This window comes from Hyalella azteca, unplaced genomic scaffold, assembly GCF_000764305.2.
Source record: "Hyalella azteca isolate HAZT.00-mixed unplaced genomic scaffold, Hazt_2.0.2 contig15239, whole genome shotgun sequence".
Classification (NCBI taxonomy): Eukaryota; Metazoa; Arthropoda; class Malacostraca; order Amphipoda; family Hyalellidae; genus Hyalella; species Hyalella azteca.
In genome coordinates, this window is record NW_025945096.1 from 116,871 (window position 1) to 139,816 (window position 22,946).

The following is a 22,946-nucleotide window of genomic DNA, read 5'->3' on the forward strand; positions in this document are numbered from 1 at the left end:
TTGCAAGCTTACAAGCCATGAGTTGATTTTCATCATATCTATTTCAAAAGATACGATCAAGGATGCGACTGTAAAGCGGTTCGTTTACACGGGCAAACATGCACCTTATTAACATTTCGGTAATATGAGACACACAAAAGGTTCGCAATTTTATCGATATCTTGATGCCATACCTCAGTGGTGGATTCCGTGAATGTAGTTGTCACTTTAGACCCTCTAAAGATGACAGGTATGACTTTGGTGTCGATGTTGGTGACGGTTGTCGTGTAGGTCGACGACGACGTCAGGAAGCGCGTCGTGGGCTCGATCAAGACGGTGGTCGTCGTCAGCGATGTGGACACCGTCGTGCGGGTAGAGACCAGGGGACCCTGAAGTTAATAAATAACATATAATGTTTTTTCTTCAGACGGGAATCTCAGGTAGATATTTCATTCTTTCAAATATGATTGGTTTTGAAGTTGAAATACTGTAAGTTGAAACGCATTTATAAAACGAAGCTCAATGGTATGGAAATAATTTATTTTTTGAATTTATTTGTAGCATAACCAAGGTTACGAGATTTAAAATTCAAATAAGCAAGAATTGATATATGGGTAAAGAGGTCTATAAATTAAACTAATGTGATGAACAAAAATTACACTCAATTTAATCTACAATAAGGCAGTTTTCCACGAGGAACGTACTTCGATTCGATCGCCAAGCAGCGCCTGTAGAGCTGCTGCCGACGATGTCGACCGACCATGGGATGAGCTGTCGGCAGGAGCACCTCGCTCAGGCAAGGACCCCATCAGGTACTGGTACACTAGAAGGTTCGTCAGCGAATCTGAGCTTCCGCCGCTGCCCCCGCTGCCGCAAATAGCTCGTGCAAGGTCTCTGTCAGAGCGACTTCCCGCCAGGATGGACGAAACGTCAACCCCTGAACCTCCTCCGCCCCCTGCTAGCGCTTCTTGCAGGCCTGGAAGCGTGGAATAAATTAGATTGCTTGGCTCAGTGCGGTAGTAGTATTTGTCCGAAAAAATTTTTCGGCCAAATCTGTTGGAGTCAAAATCTTTTTGTTCAGTAAATTATGTCTAGTAATTAGAGGCAGCCGCCTTCTAAGAACTCATCCCGAAGTGCTCAGGCGTCGGATGGACATTGGACATACGCAGTAACTTTACACAGTCGGAATCAACAGCATAAATTCTGCCCTAAAAATGTCGAGTTAATTTCTCTATTATACCAACATTTGATCGCTTTCTAGACTATTAACTTCAATGCTCGCAAACACGAGAAAAGACGCTGATTTGAGTAAAGATCCATTTAACTTTCATCTGTTAAAAAAAGCATCAATGGAAATTATCAACGCACTAAAGATGTATTATCAAAGAAAAGCACAAAAGAGGATGCAATTAAAGTAAATCAAAATGCCGCTGGTATTTAAATTTTTCAACTTTAAACATTTCTAAGATAATTCTACTATAGAGATTTTGCTGCCTTTTACGATTTGCCATCTAAAGAGGTTAACTCGGCTTGAGTTGTTGGATGGTGCGCATCAACGGACACAGAAATGTAAAGCTTCATTTCCTTATAATATCGTCATGCGGGGTTCTAGGAGAGGGCGCTTTGTCATAATAACGATCTTATTAATTACATTAATGCAATATACTTCATATTGCGCTTTGCACTGTATTGAATAAGAAATAATGTACTTTAATATACTTCTCAGGTTTTTAATACCTGTGACTTTTTCGTGGTCACAGGTAAACCTATTCAAGTGCGATGATTGCCACAGGACAATTTACTTGGCCCAAAATAACTCTTAGAATAGAAGGGTCGGCACTGAAGAAATAAGCTTATGGCCTGTTGGAACTCTTTCTTAGATTCATGACTACAAATTGATGTTCCTTTTTAGACAACTTGCAGCGAGTTACAGGCGGCAATCTTAAGGTCCAAAAGAATGTTCTATAAATAAACAAGGCTATTAATATTGAGCTATATATACTTCATAAAGGCATCACATTTCTGTTTATTAAACAACCTTGATAATGGTAATGATAAAATCGATTGTGCACAACTGCCTAATTCTTCTAATCTTACTAAGAGAATGAAGCGGTTACGAATTGATAAGAACGCTTGACTGTAACATGTAACGCATGGACTCAAGGCGCGTCCAATCAGACGAACTGCGCAGCTCATAGCACGTTATTGCGTCCGTTCATGGGCTGAGCCATTATTTCAATCATGAAGAGTAATTCCAAAAACATTAGGAAAGCGTGCCAGCAAGTCTGCGTCCTCCTAATGACGGTCATTAAAGAGCATTAAATCGGCAGCAACAGCGCGATGAAGTAGTTCACGTGGAAGGCCAGCGGCGATGAGACCTAATTTCTGGTCAGGACGCAATGAACTAACTGAGCGTAGTGTGAAGTCAATTACTATAAATCCGGGTCATAGCAACGTGCCAAAAGTTATGACGTCTTATGGGCATAAAAATTAGCCTAAAGGCAATACAAATAGATAGAGCTAATTGAGATTCGCCACTACAGTGGCGACATTACCCTATAAAGTGCATTGATAAAATTAAAATTTTGAGAGAACATTCATTCACCTTACTAACTTCAGATTAGTATTGGGAATAAAGGAAATACGTAGAATGCGACGATTCTACAATGAGAATAAGCTCATTACTAAAATTACTGGCATGACTATGACATGGTAATGACCCAAAAATAATGAAGTCCCGGCTTGAATCGATGCCGAGGAACGACCCAGTTCACGCCCCAGGCTCGTCCCTCGAACAAAGCTCCCCTCGAGTGATGGACGAGTGGCGCGGCGACTCATTACATTAAGCAGCGTAAGTTATGCTCACTCGTGTTCTTATGTATTAAAGCAAGCATAAGCTGAGAGACAACGCTATCGCATACTGACGTTATGCTGTGATATTCCCTGGCGCTTTTGGTGAGCACTTCACAGGAGCAATTATTGTGGAATGAATGCACGTGAAAAATTGCTAATGCGTATTATGTCAGAGGCAGTCGTTGCTTAGCGATGTCATGGTTGTCTCTAGCGATGGATGAGACCAGTACCGTCGTTCACCGCCTAAATGACGGCAGCCAAAGCTGCATCAGGAAGACCCTTTTAGCTCCCGATATTAATGACGTAAGATGATTCGTAATTATAGCGACACTAAAATAGACCTCGACACAAGACTGAGACGGTTGGCCCTGGTTTGTACTCTAACGGACTTGAGCCCTCGAGTAACATTACTTAATGCTCTTTCCAGGATTGAATGTCCCATGCTTTGACTACGTGAGCACACAATCTTATGAACATTCACATTATTTGTAAAATATTCTAAAAATATTCATTATAACATTTTGCCCTACTATTTTGATTCTTCTTTAATCTCTATTCTACTCTTACTTAGTAAAATAATATGATCTACGGTACAATATTTAACACTTCATCCAACATTTATTGACATGCGTAAGTGCGAAAATCAAGTGACAGGCGTAAGTGACTCGAGCGTATATATGTGTCGGCACCAAACGCCCCAAAATACAGTACCTTTTCTTTTGCTCATGAAATGCAGGGCTAAGAACCGTTACCGACGGCCATCGTTTCCTGGAAATGGAGATCCTCTAGTTCCATACTTTCGACCATACCTCCCTTATCAACAACTATGCCAGCTATTTTCCTAGCCTTATTGAAGCTCTGCTCGTTAGAATTAATGAATCTACTGCGAAGAAAGTGAAGGTGAGAACTTTTAGATATACGATGAATAATTTTAGGACAACTCTTAGGTGTGAGATTTACAATTTAGTGGGATTCTTACATAAGTCAACAAGCATTGAAGGATTTGAACATCAACGCTCATCTGCCCTGAGAATAATCGGGCACTCAGTGTAATTAAAAGTCCAATAATAATTTATAAATCATGGCGCCTGTTTAAGCAATTAAAATGATGCTAGAAAGATATGCCTATAGTGCCACAATTTAACAGCAAAAGGTTCTTTGTTTGCCAAAGTAGTGCAGTTTTTATAGATCCAATACAAAAGTAAATGTGTAGGAACACATGCATATGTGACGCAGAGTGAATTCCAGGTGTTCATACTGTCAAAAAATAATTACAAACTAATATAAATTGGTGTTTAAAAACTCAGGAGAACTAAAATTTTGGTTATATTGATTTACGAGCAGGAAAATTCTAGTCATTTTCTCCCTGTACACAAAGGCCGCGACGTATGCATGGAGTTTTAGGCAGAAGAGACGCAGCAAATGTTGGCCAAGTGAAAGTTGACGGCGGCAGCTGAGGTACGCAACCGCAAGTAAAGACCATCGTCGTACTTGCAAGGTCACGGGCACGAACTCTAAACCGACCTCTGACAGACGAACCTCTCACTGCAGCCTGCCAAACATCAAACGAGCCTCGAAAGTCTTGTTTAAACCGTCCATGTTCCGTTAATCCCACATTTCAACAAGTAATTCTATACCGCTTTGTTTAATATCAACTATTACATGCGGTTTTATACACTTCGTATAAAATGCATGCAATGAGGAATATTGCATTTTATAATAAAATATAATTATTATTAATTCTATAATATTATATCAACATTGAATAATATATAAAATAACATACCATATAAAATAAACATAACCCCGATAATATAGAATTATTTACACAATAACATCGCCCGCATAGGGCACTACATATGCTATATAATGGTTCTCAGTATAAATGACTCACACTAGTGGATTAGAAGGCAAGGGAGCACAAGCGAGTGACGCACCGCAAGAGACAGGCTCGCCACACTCAATTGTTTCGGTCTTTACTGGGACGGTCAATTTACTGCCTCGTGCATCAATGGCAACAAAAACCCGCCTCGAAAGTAATCATTTGCATATTTTAAGAATAAATCATCAACATGATCATGTTAAAATATGTGTCAGTATACCAAACATATGGAGAAATTTTTGTAACTCCTAACGCTCCTGGTTGCAACATGACAAATATTTTAAGAACCAAGTAAAATAAATTCGTAATTCCTCACCTACCATGAGGACTCATTTACTACAGCTATACACTAACTACACAAGATCTACGCTAACATTGTTTGGATATGAAAAGCTTCCGGATGTAATACACAAAAAGAACAATTTTTGCAGCATATAAAAACCAATTAATTTCAAATTTCAAGAAAATCACAACAGAAGAAAAACTCAATTAGACAGTCGGAAGCCATAGGACATGCAGGAGTCCCGCAGTGGAGAGCGCGTCCACTTATGACCACTCCATGACAGTGTCCTAACCTATACGGTGTCTATGCAACGTTTCGCAATATGTTTATAGTTTTTGCGTGCGCAGTTCGTGGCCCCTCGTGGCAACTAGTGCGGCCCCTCGTGGCAACTAGTGCGGCCCCTCGTGGCAACTAGTGCGGCCCCTCGTGGCAACTATTGCGGCCCCTCGTGGCAAATAGTGCGGTCCCCTCGTGGCAAATAGTGCAGTCCCCTCGTGGCAACTAGTGCGGCCCCTCGTGGCAACTAGTGCCGCCCCTCGTGGCAACTAGTGCAATTGTGATTTCTGGCGCTCTCTCTAAGCCACGGACCAGCTAGCAGCCTCCACACCAATCGTATTTGGATTAGCAGCCTTCCATCCATACATCCATACAATACCGGCGACCTCCCCCGATTCCACCAAGTAGACTTCACACCCATCACAGTCAGAGAACTACTACGCGCACTAAAAATATTTAAGCAGAAAGGACCCGGTCCCACAGGCATCACAACTCTACAACTCAAACACCAACCCAAAAACATGATACACTACTTTCTATACATATTCAATCACTCCATCTCTGCTGGTTACTTTCCTTCCTCACTAAAGCACGCCACCATGATATTCCTTCCCAAACTCAACACTTCACAACACCAAGTTCACAACTACAGATCGATTTCATTACTGGGCATACACCGGAAGCTTTTGGAAAAAATATTGAACAACAGACTAAATGAACACCTCACCATCCACAACGTACACAACACTAGACAACACGACTTTAGGGAACAGAGAGCGATGCATACAGCACCAGCCACATTTCACGAATCTCACGCCATAAACACAGCACAAAGACACACCATCGACATAGTGCTCCGCGATGTGACCAAAGCCTTCGATAAAGTTTGGCACACCAGACTACAACACAAAATCATCTAATACAACATCCACCCATCTTTCACTAAATCACTTGCAGAATCACTAAATTTCACTAAATCACTGACAGTGTGACAGAACAACATTCATCAGAATAGGTAACCACGTAGGTCCCCCATAATATCTCCACACATGTGTCCCCAAAGGGCTTGTCTCTCCCCCACACTATACAGCTTCTACACACATGACCTCCCACCTTCATTACCCAATACAGATTACACACCATTCGCAGACGATATAATACAAATAACAACATGACGCTACAAACACAACGATGCTGCACTATAAATGCAACACGTCATCCAACAGATGAACACATTCGAAAACACATGGCCAATTAGGACCAACATTACGAAATACAAAATCATCCCCATCACTAGGCGAAAAACATCTGACATATTCATATAGACAACACTCACTACCCATACACGAAAAATGGAACGGTCTTAGAATTAAAATTTACAACGCAAGATTTCAGGCCTCAAAAAAGTAACATTTAAGACAGTAATAGCCTTTGCAAATCTACATAAAATATACAGATTCCTTGTATCACCTCCCTTCGAACATAAAACGCACTCTATACCTACGTTACGTCAGCTCTCATTTATCCTCAATAACCCTACACACCCTATCCAAAACAGTAAAATCACACCTGCAGAAAGTCCAAAATAAAGCACTGAAATTCATCGCGAACACACACTGGTACCTATAAACCACCCAACCATGCACAATTCGCCTTTTCCATCTCTCACTGTCTTTTCCATTTCTGTTTCCTCTTTCTGGCCACTATGCGCCACCTCTTCCACACTTTCCTAGTGGCATCGAAACAACAACAAGTTCCAGGCTATCCAGCAGGCCTATAGAAGCTATCCGTTCCTATCAAAGCTGGGTCACCAGCCCAGGTATAGGCAGGCCAGGCCGTTTCTTATGCGTGTTGTAAGAGTGGCACTTGTGTTCAACGGACACAAGTTTGAACTAAGTGTGTTAGGAAAAATCCACTGAAATAATTCATCAGAACGAAAATATAGAGTGATTCTACACACACTTTTCAATGTATTATCAAACAATAGCTAGCCGTACCTGAACTCCTATTGCAAAAATTCTCTAATCACGGCCCAAAACCTGTGCACTACACGACGGGACAATGTCATCCAATTGAAGTTTCGTGTGATTAGTTTGAGTGTTTAGATTTCTGTGTTATTCAGAGAAGTTTGATACCGAATGAATTTTAACGCCGCTCGGTTGGCATTCGAATGTCTACCGCCTGCGAAAGTTCCAGATTGGTTAACTCTCTGTGTACATTTCTTCACTGCAAACCTTGAGCCAGAAGAGGTAGCATAATTAAGCTGTGTGTGAGAGGCCAATTGAGCAAGAAAGTAGCGAAGGACAACGATTGTTCAGCCAGGCTAGAGGCTAGGCTCTACGTAATCTAGGCTCTGTGCACCTTCCGCTCGCATTAAGCTTCTGGAAGACATTCACTTCGCCCCAATCAATTGAGCACTAGCCTCTATGCTTTGTTTATCTGAACGCTTCCAGTTCAAAGGAGCGAAGGTGCGAGCCTGGCTCGTATTTGCAACATTTTCTCTGATGTAAAACTAGTAGAGGTACGCGGAAGAAGGAAGGCGGCCGGTCATCGGATACGGACATAGATTTAATCAAAGAATGCCTCATGGATTTGTTCAGAGAATGCATCTTGAGCAAATGGGTCAGTGTCAATCAATTGAAGGAAACGAAAATTATCAGAGTCAGAACATTTTCAATAATTTCGTGAATTTTCTAAAATCATATGTTTTTTAAAAAAGCTAGCGGTAGAGTACATTCTAACAAAAAGAATTTTCCACAAATTTATACAAAAAGAGACACTTGGATGAATTTGAGAGTTGGTGCAAAATATGTCTAAGTATCGCTGTAAGTGCGAATGATAGGATTGGCAATTAACACGTTGTATATGGTATAACTAAGAAGGTGTTTTCTAGGCCAAGGATGAACGTAGACTTGCAATTTGTTCATACCAGCGGCCTACAGCAAGCTTCCTCGTCTACACATCGTGAGACGTGATGGGCGCTCAATATTGCTACGTGTATTGAATTCAGCCGCTGTGCCGAAAAAACTCCGGTGCGAACACATTCCATTAACGGCATTTTAACAACGAGAGCGTACATTAAATAGGTCTACAACTCGTATAAAACCTGCTTACTTGAACTTAAAACCTGTTCATAGGTTGCGTAACGTCTACGAGTAGAAAAATGTTGGTTTTCTTTAGGTAGATCGAGTTTTTCAGGTATGGCCTGAGACAAGTATGCTGGGCTTTAAGCTATATATGTTCTCATAGCAACCTTCCACACAATCGACACTCCAACACTAAGGCTGCCACCGCCACTGCAACCCTACCATAGCAACCAGCACAGCAAAATGCCACTGCAACCCCATCACAGCAACCATCACAGCAAACATGGCACAGTAACCATCACTGCAAGCATGGTAGAGTAGATGTTTCACAGCAACACTGCCAGAGACTGCGCACTAGTGACTTACAGTAAGTGCGAAAGAAACGCACGATGCGCACCTTGGTGGTCAGGATGGATCTTGAGCCCTTACGAATATGCATAAAATATTGTATCTTTCATTAATTTCACTTGTCTGCACTAGGTATAAGATATAAATTGAGTACAAACGTTACCTTTATTCCTCAACGGAATGTGCTTGTAACTTGAGAAGTGGGACATAAAGTAAGTGAAAAAAATTAAGAATCAGCCTGGTGAATGCCATGGGCTTCACTCAAATTTGATATAATAAACTGTTATCAATGGCTTGTCATTCATGAGATAAGTGAGTGAATAAAGATAAATACTTGAAAATAATAGGTGAAATGGTTGAAAAAATTGTATTTCCGAGCTTATCAGCTGGAGCGACTGTTGCACAGTTCCTATCTTCATACTTTCCTAACCTTGGTTCCGAAAAAGTAAAATCGGGTATTTTTGATAGTACACGGATTTTGAAGGTTATTAAAAGCCATAACGGCCTGAACCCCATAACACGACAGAAAAAAAAAATATTCCAAATCTTTCGAGGGTGTTGTGAAAATATTATTAAGGAGTACAAAGACTGAAAACTTCCAGTATGTGGCTGTGTCACTTCTCTACACGGCAGGCTTGAACATGTATTCCATGATAGGTTGGTAGTGTGCATTCTACTAGAACATGTGCTAAGGCTCCTGCTTTCATCGAGATCTGAAGGAGATGAAGAACAATATCAACTTCGATAGGACACACATAAAATTGCAGACAGTGGTTTTAGAACTCGTCAAGACTATAAGTACGTATACCTTAAGAACTCCCCTTAATAATACGAATAAAAATTCGTTTTACAAAATTGTATTTATTTTAATGTTTGGCTCTTTCTCCGCTGTTCAGGCGATTACGCTATGTTGGTGTTGTAAGCAAAAATTCATGCAATGTACGTAATTAGCTCAATCTAAATTGACCATAAATTCAAATTTACCAGAGTTGAGAAGAACGTATCGGTTTCGGTTACAATCATGGAAATATGAAAAAACTAATTGCTATATCAATTATATGATGAAATAATTAAGAAAATATAGTTAAAACGAAGTTGTATTTCGTCGAATTACCAATAATGCTTCAATTCAAAACTGGCTTAGATGAATGTATCAGCGATTCAGCGTGAGAAAGCAGAGTCCCTCATCTACATCGCATGATGGACCGACCTCAGGGCAAGAATACACGGACCACCAGTTCCACTTTCAGTATGGACAACAGGTGGACTTGCGTGTCGAATAATGTGGTTTCGGTTCGTTTGCGTGCCACGGCTACAAGTAAATGTATTGCGTACTATGCCAAAACCTGTCGCTGCCATGTGCGCTACGGGGAAAGGGGTTCGGTCTCATCTGAAGGCTGCACTATAATAATAAAGTCGGGGTGGACCAAACATGGAATTACCAACCAACCGAGCGGCCGAATACGAAATAGATAGAAATATAATAGCTGATCTAAGTATTAATAGATTGGTGCTTTGAATAAAACTGATGAATATTAATACAAACTTATTGGTGCCCAATACTTGAATAGATTAGAGATTAAAGATTATGCACATAAAACATACACCCTCCGAGGTACTGAATTAATGAGTAATATAAGAGGATGTCTGAATAAAACGGAACTACTATAAACAAAAAGCAAATCATTTAAATGGCCAGCCAGATATTGCATTAGGTGAATATCAGACCACAAACTGATGCGGGGCGCCGCGGCTCCTTGAACAACTTTAGCTCTGCCGCTGTTTTACATGTCAGTTTCTAAGGATAAATTGAAGATAAATTGAATAACTTTCTTCTTGATAATAGATATTAAAAATTGCATACAATTCAATGCAGAGTGGTTTAATGTATTTACCAAGGGTTAGATGAACTAACCAACAACCCGTAGTGAACAAGTGTTTCGTTTACTTGTCCCTCCCGTCGATGTCCTGGAAGCCAGGGAAAAGCCTCACAATTTGGTAACGATAAACCCTCTATATAGGCACGATATCGATAGATTAAAGTGTGACATAGAGGACCTCTAAGACATACATTAATTTATTTCAGCAGGTAATTGTTATGATTAAATGGGTTAAGGAGCTATGGAAAGATTTCTCACGCACGGCGGCTTACAAGAAAAAATCGATACGTTGAAAATCACTCACCACGTTCATTATTAAGGTATATACAACAATCTTGTTTAAAATAAATACGTCATATACTTAAGATGATGTGCGTAATTTCTTAAAGACAAGGCAATAACTGCAACTGAAAAAATATTAACTTGAAAATTAAATATTTTTTTCGGTCCCAGGCATCATTGAAGGAAAGGCGTATTTTACTTACTGTACGTAGAAACGATTCTACTCTGGGAGCTGCAAAAATGAAAGAAATAACCCCAAGGAAATGTCATGGAGTAAAATCAATAAATTTTCAAATACTATGCCCTAACTTTGAAGCTGAAGAATATAATATTCTTGTCATCAGTAGGGAATGAACGATTGATGATAATGTTGTTGTTCCATCGAATGAACGATTCATGGAACAACAACATCGGTTTAATATTCCAGAGCTCCCTTGACACACACCAGCAGTGGAAAGGTGCGTCAAACTCATCACTTAGACTTAAAAAACACCGGCGGGACGGCTACACAAGAAACATAAGAATCCACATGATATCATATTCAGCAAAAATATTTTTTATTTCAACGAAAATTTCGTCAAACATCCGCGCAAGTAAAAAATATATTTTAGAGTATCAACATCAAAAGTTACGTGGGAACTTTATTATGAATTTCGAAAAAATGCGTTCAATAAATTCAATGAAATTTAAACTATCTCTTTAAAGTTTTCTAATTTTCCCTGAAAATAATCTCTTTAGATGTTTAATATAATCAATATACTACATTAAATGTCGGTACTATGATGCACTAACTTGTTATTAAACATTAATTAGGTTGATAATAGTTTAAAATTGTGTCCCTTTTATACGATCCTATTGGTCACAAAAAGCAAGTCTCGCGCTATTTTCTGTGTCCCACATTTGTACTCGATTGTTAACGTTAAACATATGAAAAATACATGCTGGGAAATTGAGTTAATTTTCCAAGTCACTACACACTATTTACAGCTCCCTTATATGCTGCCTCGAATAAAGCCAGAAGAACTTCTTAACATCAATCGACTTCGGCCACATTAGGCATAATATTTCATAGTTGAATATTAAATATATCGATTATGGAATTATTAACTAAATCTTCATGATTAACTTTCAAAAATTGAACATGAAAATCATATATACACCGAAAAGCATATTTTCAACGGCTTTGTAGAAACTATAGAAATATCTTGAATAGAAAATCCTTTAAAATGATTATTTGGCATGTGTCCACATAAAAGATTCGTGGTCGCATAGCGAATTTCGAAAAAAAATATTTCTCGCTCCACCCGACGTTAAACATTTCCAATGTATGATAACGTGAGCATCTTGCAGCTAATTAACGCAAACGACACCTATTATATGAACCTTTTCTTTGTGTACTGGAATTTTTTTTTAACAGTTTCATTTGTGCCAAGTTAACTTATTGTAAAGTCATTTCTATGGGGCGCCTAAATTATCTTAGGACCAAAATTCATTTTTGAGCGTTGTATGTTTGCATAGGATTTTGAGTGAATTTCAAAGCACTTGAATGATGTAGACAACAGCGAAGGTACCACTGACACTAAATTATTATTAACGAGACAAGTAAACAACGGGAAATTTCGCAACAAAGCATAACAAGTAACAAATTTTCTTAAGTGTGAAACACTGAGCACGCAGCTGGTGGACTGATAAAAGTAGTAGTGAACAGTTGAGGAAATCGTAACAAACGGTCTGATTATTGCGACCTAAATCTTTAGTTATTTTATACGTACGTAGAAAATAGGTAGTAAAGCGTTTCCTTATTAACTCGCGGCAATACGGAACGCAGTCTTCACTGCACGAAATTGAAAGATGCCACACAGAGTCGCACTACGTATAGCCGTGACCTCGAGTATTAGCCTTGCCGTCGGCGGGAGGCGGTTGGTCACAGTAGTTGCGAGCTTACGTTGTAGGGGTAATCGATGTGTTTGGAAGGACAAATAGCGGTTTTCACCGTCCCAAATGACTAGAAACTCTGCTATTGAGCAAACGCTGAGCCACAGAAATCCAATCTTTTATCTTTATCATGAAGTTACATCATATAAATCGCGAGCCTCAGGAACCAAATATTTCATTTTTATCACAAAGTTACATCATATAACTCGTGAGCCTCAGGAATACACTCTTTTCGCCTTAAAATTCCCGTTGTGTAAATCCAATCTGAAAAGCCTTTTATAACCGAAAAAAAATTATTTTCATTACAGTAAGAATATAAACTCACGGCAATAAAAGTGAGCAAGACAACTATGGTTTTACGTGGATCGAGTAATAAATTTAAGCACTCACAAGTCAAGCAACCACTGATTGAAAACACAATTAGATAATAAAAGCAAATCTGACATTGAGAAGCATCTGCAAAGTTTACCTTGCGCTTCTTCTAAATCGAAACCAAATAAATATTTAAACATGTCCCCCAAATAATCTATTTGTTAGTTATTTCTTCGTATTGGAAGCTCACGGCCAAGGTGCCGCAAATCGAAGGGCTTTCCCCCCAAAAGGGGCCACGGGGCGCGGGGGGGCCGTATATTACCCCCCTCGGCCCCCAGCCATCAAACAATGACTCAGAAAAACACGTGAACAATCACTTGAATGAGCAATCATTGTTAGGTACCAGAAAGTGGAGGCAGCATGAGTTTAATGAGAGAAAATGCTTCACAGTGATCAAGAATTGAACGATTAATTTAGTGTGAAGAAGAAGGGGGAGTTTATTCAGAAATATGGAGTTCTGGGCTGTGCATTAAATGAATAGGACTGGAATATTGTGAAATGATGACACAAACGATGGCATTTAGATTAGATTTTGTCTTTAGAGCACAATTTTCACACAAAAATTTACAGCAGCGCACGATATACCACACGGCTTGCCTAAATATTGGATAAAATCAGCCCGTAAACATAAGTGATTGAAAAGAATCAGGCTGGGAATGTATTGGGAATTCCTTCAGTATCGCAGAACTCTATGATTATGAGAAACTCCCTATTGCACATTAGTTTAAAATGTATACAAAAACTACATTGGAATGAGTTTTGAAAAGAATCGTCTCATGATAGCCAAATTTCACTTTTAGAAGTTGTTTAGTCGAGTGATCCTGTGAGTCACGCCTCCATATAATCCTAACGTCCTAGCGAAGGTTGGTCCGTCGAAGGATGCGAACACATCACGTGCGACTGCCTCACATTTGGCAATGAACAAAAATACCGACGTTGCATTTTTTCTACAGCAGAACCATTCGGCAATTTAGGTAAGAATAGCACCGAAACAAGTGCGTGAATACATGCGTTGAATAGCAAGGGTTAAAGACCTAAAGCCTTTGGTGCCTGTTTTTTTTATCTTATAGGTAATCTCAAGCGAGCGGCTTCAACTACAATAATTTTACACTATTTCTTGAAGAGATAATTTTGGTTAGAAGTATGAAGGTCACATTAAGGACGCACGCACGGCCTTGTATGTAAAAAAAATTGAATGCTGGTTGCTCAATGCCAGGATGCTCGTGATGTCCAAAACCTCTGCAAACAAAGAGGCTTCGTCCAAAGAAATTGAAAGTGTAAATATCGGCACCCAAAGACCAATTATTGATGAATAAAGACACCAATAATAAGCCCCACATGAAATGGAGTTCAAAAGGAGGCTATGAAAACAATAATTACGTCAATTATAAGAAAATTGGTGCTACGCAAGAAATAAAAAGTTATCGAAGTACTACCACTTAGCACGACACGGATGCTGCCGTCGGCTACTCAATTATGAAGGCAAGGTCACCACATTGACCTCGTAATTTGACCCAAGTTAACGTAAAAAATCACCTTGTTTTTGACGAGAGCTCGATGCGTTACTGCATCAGGAAATAGAAGCTCCGAGGGTTGTTTTATGACGCAAAAAAGCGATGACCATAAACACTTGTATTTTCCAGGGGAAACTACTTAAATATGTCTTGCTGCTACAACAGCTTAATTAACTTCTTAGACATATCGTCAGTGTTAAATAACCGTGATATTTTTATTTAATATATATAGTTTTTTTTTATTTTTTGGACTTTAAGCAATAACTAATATACTGACTTCTATTGAATAAAAAACTCACTTTCAACGAAAATTGTCATTAGAAAAATGTATTTCACGAAACACAGCCAACTTTGATCGGCATTGGCTCCTTAGCCTACGGACTGAGCATAGCCTTGCAGGTCACTGACGCAATTATTGAGAGTCTGGCACTTCCGTCAAGAACTGCTGGCGATGTCAGACGGAAATGAACACAAGGATTCTTCCCGAGGATGTTCCAAGCTAAAGCTTTAACATTAATTGCGCGGTACACTTTCTGACCTGGCAAATTTCTGACCTGGCTAACGAACCAAATTACTAGAGTGCAACGACAGTGTTTCAGTAAATTTCAATTTTTTCTCTGTAAGAACAAAACTCCATATTCAGTTTCGACGACAAATTAATTATAATTAATGAATTTAATCGCTCAATGGCCTTGAAGACTCATAATTGAAGAGAAGCCATTAAGAAGACGACAGCAGCGCCCTGGGCGGCCTCGAGAGCTCAAGTCGTGGCTGTGTCAGGAATCGAGTCTTTAGCGTTCGATCCCTTCATCAGGATTCCAACCCTTTAAACGGCCGTGAGTTAGCAGGCGATTTCATAATCAGCATCACAAATCCTACAATACCGAAGGTTTGTAATAGGAGTAGGTGATCTCTCAATCAGGACGAAAACCCCTAGATGGTCGATAGTTCGAATCAGGAGCAGGCGACCATCTGTTTAGGATCACAAATCATAGTATATCGAAAATCAACACCAGAATCAGAGGTCCCTCAAGCAGTGATCAGGATAATACTATCCTATACTGTCCAAGATGAGCACCAAGTATCCTGATCACATAATCAGGATCAGGGTCTAGGAACGATCGCAGGCAACTGAGATCTCGCGCAGCTGAAATTATTCACGCACACAAGGCTGTGACATTGCTGAGCAGAGCGTATTTTTTAGCGCTGCTTTCAAGTTATTTTTTTCGAGTAATCTTATGAACATAATTGATATTCGTTGCTTGACGCCGTATTTCGCCAGTTTCCATGTTGAAAATGCGCATAATATACCGATAAGAAATCAACATGAAGTTAGTTTTCTTCAACAACTGCATGGAAAAAATCGATTCATGCATCCTCGATGGGAATCGCTATTTTTCACAGATGTGATAGATTGCGTAAGAAGGCATAGGAAAAAATTCACCGTTCTGTAGAGACACTCGTCTAATTCATTTAATCAATAGCAACGATAAGAAGTCAAAATATACAAAACATATGGATGAGGATGATGAGTCTTCTTCCATAAATTCCAGCCAGGTGAACGTCGCAAGGCGTCGTGAAACAAACGACCTCTGTAGCGTCTCCTTGCGTTCCAGAGACCCCGAAGATCCATCAAAATCAAGCCTGGAGGTCGTCAACTTAGAGCCGTTGTCTAGACTTACCTGAATTGAAATGACATGGCAATACGTATATACTTTTGTATTCATTTGCCTTCTGAGGATAAAGAACATTTAAAGAGTCTTATAGAAATACTTAGCTCAGGGGAGTCCCGGCATCATTGCAAAGTCATTTTATTTTTCCCTCTGAAATGGCAATCATGACATTTTCAAAATTTAGGAGAAAAATAAACGGTGAAACTTGTTCGCCTCGCGCAACAAATTTTAATGGATTAAGCAGCTGCTCACCACAGGAGTGATGTCACGAGATGCTGTGCAGGCTTCAGAAATGGAGCAGGAAGAGTGGTTGTTCAATTCCTTCTTCTCGGATATATTTTTACTATCATATTCGCCCGGGACATATGCCTGTAATGCACAGTGCACCCATATTCGATTTAATCAGCATCGTATGTTTAAGTTTGGTGCTGGCTCTGGAGCAAAGAGTAGGAAATATTTATAACTGTTACTTATATTCGCTTAGGAAGGGTTTAATGCACGATTTTAACATCAAAAGAAGGAAAAATTGTCTATTCAAACCCTTCTTAAGCGAATATATGTTACAGTGGTGTTTAGGACGAGTGAAGTCGCAGCTTTTGTGTCCTTTGACATCAAAAGTAGAAATCAAGCAAAATGTAGAATTCCACGTAGAATTTCTGGTATTAGACGAGACGAGAGCTATGATCTTGCACGTTAAGACACGAGTCTGTGAAATTTACGAAAATAATCAATCCAGAACCTTTGTGCAATGAGCAACACATACAAACCATTAACTTTGGTGGATGTTAGAAGAGCAGCTCGAACACAGAAGCCCTCGCAGAGATATGAATCTGGGACGATATGTAAAGTACAAAACTGCTATCATTTGCTTCTTTGACTAAATCATATCTATTAAAGTTGCCGGAAAAAAATTGCCAGCAAGTGCATGCTCAAGTTCATCAAGGTACTCTTAAAATACAACAATGTTAAGATCGTGGCGGCCACTCTCTACTTTGACTCGGCCTCGGCCTTCATGTCTGATTATATAGACTTACTTTTCCCAAGTAAACACTCGGATAAAATATTAACAGAGATGATATTAACAGAATTAATATCCTGCCCTGCACATGATGAGGCGGAATATCAAGTAAGGTATGGCATGAAACTACAGAACTGTTCCAAGGGAATGACAAATGCAAGGCTAACAGCTCGTCCTCCTTGGTTAGATCTGCAACTATCTGTCGGCAGATTGCACAAATGACGATTATTCCCATAAAATATCAACAGGATTAATGATGATTATGTATAGAAGCAAGACTTGAACAACTCAGCGAGTATAATGACGTGACTGTGCAAGTCCGGCTCATCGAGACCAGATCCCATAGAAAAGGCCGCTCAATTCTTCCGCATCTTGAGTTCGGATCGCTGAGAATAATCCGCCAAGGTGGAGTCATCATCTATCAAGCGAATAATATTACTCGATGGTCAATGCGATGTAGATCTGCCTATAAGAAGCTTTATAACTGTTGCTCATGAAAAAAATATCTCTAGTTTGATATTAAAATGAGGCATTAAAAGCATGAGACTGATCCTTCATATGTTCGCTCACTGGATGGGGAAAGCGTTTGACGAATAAATAACTGAGAGACTCATAAAGTTCAATGTCAGAAACGCTGTTCCTGCGAAGTCATTTGTGACAAACAAAAAAGTTTTGATCTTATGAATATAACGAAAGGGAGACAAAATATCTTGAATTTTATCAAGGCCATTTGATGCATAAATCAGGAAATTTTTCATGGAGCGATACACGAGTGCACCTCCGTATACCACATGACGACCAAATGAATGGGTGCGCACATACGTACAGGTCCTCTTATGATGATGTCACACGCACTTAAGATCAATTAGAGGCACCACACAGTAGCCTTCACATCTTCAAAAAAAAAACATCATCGCACAATAAAAGTTTATAACAGATACCTAGCTGGTAAGTATACATAAAAACTAGATCAATTATCGACAGAAATAATCGAGCAACATATTCTACAAATTTGCCACTTCGTATATAGAGCGTAGCGCCGTAATGTCGAAAAAAAGTAACTGAGGAAGCTGCACCTCGTCAAGAGTGGTCTACGATGTACAAATTTCTTGCCACCTAAAATAATTATATACATTATTGTACAGTGAAATAACCGTGGATAATAAAGATTAAGTAAAGCAATTTATTATTTGTGGATAGTAACCATAAAAAAATACAATTCCTACGTAACTTATCCTGAACGAGCATAAATTAAATCCATGTTTGAAATGATGTCTTCATCCAGTAGAACCTTGAAACTAACTGCTTAATTGTTTTTAGTGAAAACCCTTCATAGTGAGGCAATCTTTATTAAAAACCATACATTAAATGTCACCACCGTCCAACTATAGCGGCCGTTAAAAGACGAGGCTTTGACTTCCTAGAATTTTTTGCGGAGCGTCTCGTGTTTCAACGGCGAGGCTGCGCACCTAAAACGCCCCGCAATAATTGATTATAAAATGAACGATAAGGAAATCGACGTCAATGATGTGGCGTGATGCCCATCAACACGGGCAGGGACGTCAGTGTTAATTCCATAACAGTTACTAATAACCTCTGAAATACTAGCCAAGAATACATGCACTAAATAACATGTAGGTAGGAGTCGAGATATTCCTAGGTATTAGCAATGTCGGGCTATAAAAATAAATGAAATAAAAAGTTATATGAAATGTGAGCAGAATTGTCTGCTCCAGTTGAGCGTGTGCGGTCAGGGAGCAAGGACGCTGAGGTGATGGCGACCAGGGCGGGACACAGCAAGTAAATATAATATATTTTTATCATGCTCGATAATGAGGAAAATGATAAACTAACAATATTAATTGAATTAGTATCTTTCTTGCAGAAATATTTTTAATTTCTTCATAGGCGCAAGGAGTGCAAAAAAATAAATAATACGATAGCAGCGACACACAATTACTCACCATGCATTTATTTCGTGTGAGATGCAAGCGCCGCACAGAATAGGTTAATGTATGTAAAGGTTAACGTGTTAAAATATAGAATATTTAATATTCGAAACTTCAGTTTCTAAATAAAATATTTCGACAAGTTTAACACATGAGGATCGAGCGTGCTCTTTAATAGGGGCAAATGGGGCAAATATAATGAGCATTTAGACTTTGTTTAAAATATAATATGTATTGCGTCGTATAACGAACGACATCCATGTACATAATCCGCATACATCCATGGAACAACATGAATCATTTCACGTAGCAATCTAATATTCAATCTTGAAAAACTTACGATTATAAAATACGCATAGACGTTCGATCTCTCAACGCGTTAATTTATATGAGAGTAATAACATCCAGCTAAGTAAATCATTGACGGTAAGAATGCACGGATGAAGTTGCAATAATTCCGACCGCGTTATTGGGTGGATTCCGGCAAATCAAAAAGCGACACCTTAACATTCCACATGCCACCTCAAGCATGCATCATGCATTTGTTGTTGTCCGTTCAGCAGTTAAAATTTTTATACGTCCACTAATAACATAATTTGTTAAAAAGAACTTCACAAAGAACATATTTCGATTAAATTGTAACTATGACATTTGATACTTTTTAATCTCTGCAATGGATTAGTCATTTACAATCATGAAACACCTTTTGATTTGAACCAAGTTTTTTTCAAACTTGTACCAGGAAATGCTTAAGCAGACTCTCAGGTCATTTGCATAAACGAGAAGTTAAATATCACCTTGGAGAACAATTTTTCAAATATCTATCACATTACACGACTAATTTCTTGTGGGAATTCGACGCAGAAAATGGAAGAGATGCGTAAGCCCTTGAAATCGTTGACGCTCCAGCGCGATCACGGGCCCTGTTCCGTCAGTGCGATCGCGTGTCAAGTCCGCGTAAGCTTTTCCGCAGGACTCACGCGTCACTAATGGGTCACTTTACTGTGAGTCACTTGTGAGTCCCAAGTGAGTCAATAATGAGTGACTAGTGAGTCCACCTCTAGTCTAACTTCTGACTCACTTCCTGCATTTATTAGTTAAAATGTACTACAAAATGTAACGTATTAGTTATAATGTACTACATAACTACAAAATGTAATGTATTAGTTAAAATGTACTACAAATTGTAATGTATTAGTTATAATGTACTACAAAATGTAATGTATTAGTTAAAATGTACTACAAAATGTAATGTAATAGTTATAATGTACTACAAAATGTAATGTATTAGTTAAAATTTACTACAAAATAAGGTCCTCATACCCATAATGGACACAAACCTTACAGACTATAACCTAGGACAATTCAAGCTAATTGTGGACTTCAACTGCATATGTATTGCACCTAAATTATCTACGCGTGCATTTAAATGTAAAAAATATTTTGTTCAGTTTAGATGAACGAGTATAACCGAATCTTCACTCTTCATTATTGAATGCAAGAAAATGTATCAATAAACATTAGGTACAAACAAGCTCGCTGTTGCAAGCTCATTAAAAAGAAATGAAAGAGGAAATAGTGTTTGTATTTAACAGAGCGAGAGAATTAGTTCACTTCCTGGCTGAAAAAATAACACTCGTGTGCACAATAAATGTGCGACAGGTCTGCATATATATCCCCGTCCCTGACTTGTGACTGATCTTTACCTGCAAGGTTGAAGGCAGAACAATGCTAAATGTCTCCGCATATTTCTACATGCGATGCAGAAGAAGAAGGAACCGCCTTGTTCTTCCCATGTTTGCCGTTCACGATAATTAAGCCCCTTGTTCAAAATTGTTCGAAATATGTATATATATTCTCAACAATAAGGAAAAAGTTCAATTGCAGGACATTCTCTAGAAATTAATTCAAATTATTTATATTTTCTTTAACAGTAATATAGCTAGGCAGTGACTAAATAAGTAACCAAAATTGTGCTTTTCTTGTCAATGCGGAAACAATGAAGAAAGCAAATTAGCGTCACATCTGATAAGATGAGCCTTTGTTTTGAACACAGCAGTCAATATATATCAGACAATCCACACGACCACGCCTGTCCGCACCTGCGGAAGCGCCTTGCCTTACCAGGGACCATTTAACGCAGCGCAAGCACAGGGCAGACTATATTAGCCAACCAAATAAGATAAAATGAGTTCACCTCTTCTCACTTCCGCTTACGCAACGTTTCTTGATAGCAACATACGCGGAATTCTCCAGCGGGCCAGTAGGCTGATTAAGCTTACTGAGATAATAAGGTGCATATAATATCGAGAGGGCAAACTGTTGCTTTTAAATGAGAGCGGAACTGAGAGGAGCCTTGATATCTATTCTATCCTTCTATCCGCACATGTTCTATGATAAGCCCTGATGGTAGCCACTCCGAGACTCCTTTTCGCTGCAAATTCCTATGAATGAACAGGTAAGTAAATGAGAGAGGGATGTTTGCAGCACTGAATACTATTTCCGCGCTGTAAAGAGTCGTGTCAGTTTACTAAAATGTCATTAGATTCATTACAATTCAATTGAGTGCGATTGACTATGAAAAACTCTATAAACTTGAACAATATTTTTACGTGGAGGGATTTTTGCATGGGGTCCAATGACAGTTTAGGAGGACGAGGAATAGATATAATACATAATATAATGAGCATCGCGATACGCAAATTTCATTTAATATAATCATAATAGGAAATCGACTAAACCACATAGATGCTATAATAAAGAATATTTTGTTCGAGATTTTGAATGTCGAAGCTTATTTAAATAAACATTATGACTTCATCAGTGCAAAGGGTATGACAAAAATCTAAAGCACATTGAACCATGCAATAGTGGGCGTCAACACTCCTCTGAATAATGCATTAATGAGAGTTAAAATAAAATGATAGACCTGACCACTCTTTTATCTGCCATGATACACAATCCTGCCTAAGGCCCATTGTCCTCTAAATATTCAGAGACATTTACTGAAGTTCAGTGCAATCAACTTGATGAAATAAATACAAAAACCATAAAATTACTTCGAAATGCCAGTGAAAAAAAGGGTACGAGAGCAGAATTGGGTTAACTTGACTGGGCAGTGACATTACTACATTCAAGATCCCAGCGCAATCAGTCTCTAAAAGTTATATCAATGAACTCATCGTGCAATGATACTGATCAGTGATCACTCTAATATAAGGAATACTGCGGCGCGAATTGTACACTACGGCTCGAATGGGGCGTTATAATTGCAAGTCTAATCATCCAAGGAAGTTTTCTATCAGTACCAAAAGTAATGAGTGTTAAACCACAAAAATCTAAAAAATTCAAGTAAATTTGAATCATCAGCGCGACTTTGTGAAGATAATTATCATGCATGCTAGATTTTCTTACGAGCATGACCACGAATTTCGAAAGACATGACCGCGCTTTTGAGTGCACGCTTGACGCCAGCTCGTCAGACTAGTGACGTGATCGATTAACGTTTTATGATCACGTACGATGTTATTATTCCGAGACAATGTGCTCGGCAGCTCACAAGTTTAGTAAATCGCAAAAATTTGCTGGTCATTGCAAGCATGGGCGCGACTTGACA

At 38.9% G+C, this 22,946-nt stretch overlaps 1 protein-coding gene across 1 annotated transcript in view; it reads right to left on the reverse strand.

Annotated features, from left to right (window-relative positions):
- LOC108678409 overlaps positions 1 to 22,946 on the reverse strand; it is a 54,361-nt gene that overhangs the window by 4,056 nt on the left and 27,359 nt on the right. Inside the window, exons 2-3 of the mRNA XM_018166823.2 lie at positions 684 to 955; positions 174 to 368 (exon numbers count right to left, since the gene is read on the reverse strand). Of these exons, the coding sequence (XP_018022312.1) occupies positions 174 to 368; positions 684 to 955 (467 nt within the window). The remainder of the gene's footprint in view (positions 1 to 173; positions 369 to 683; positions 956 to 22,946) is intronic.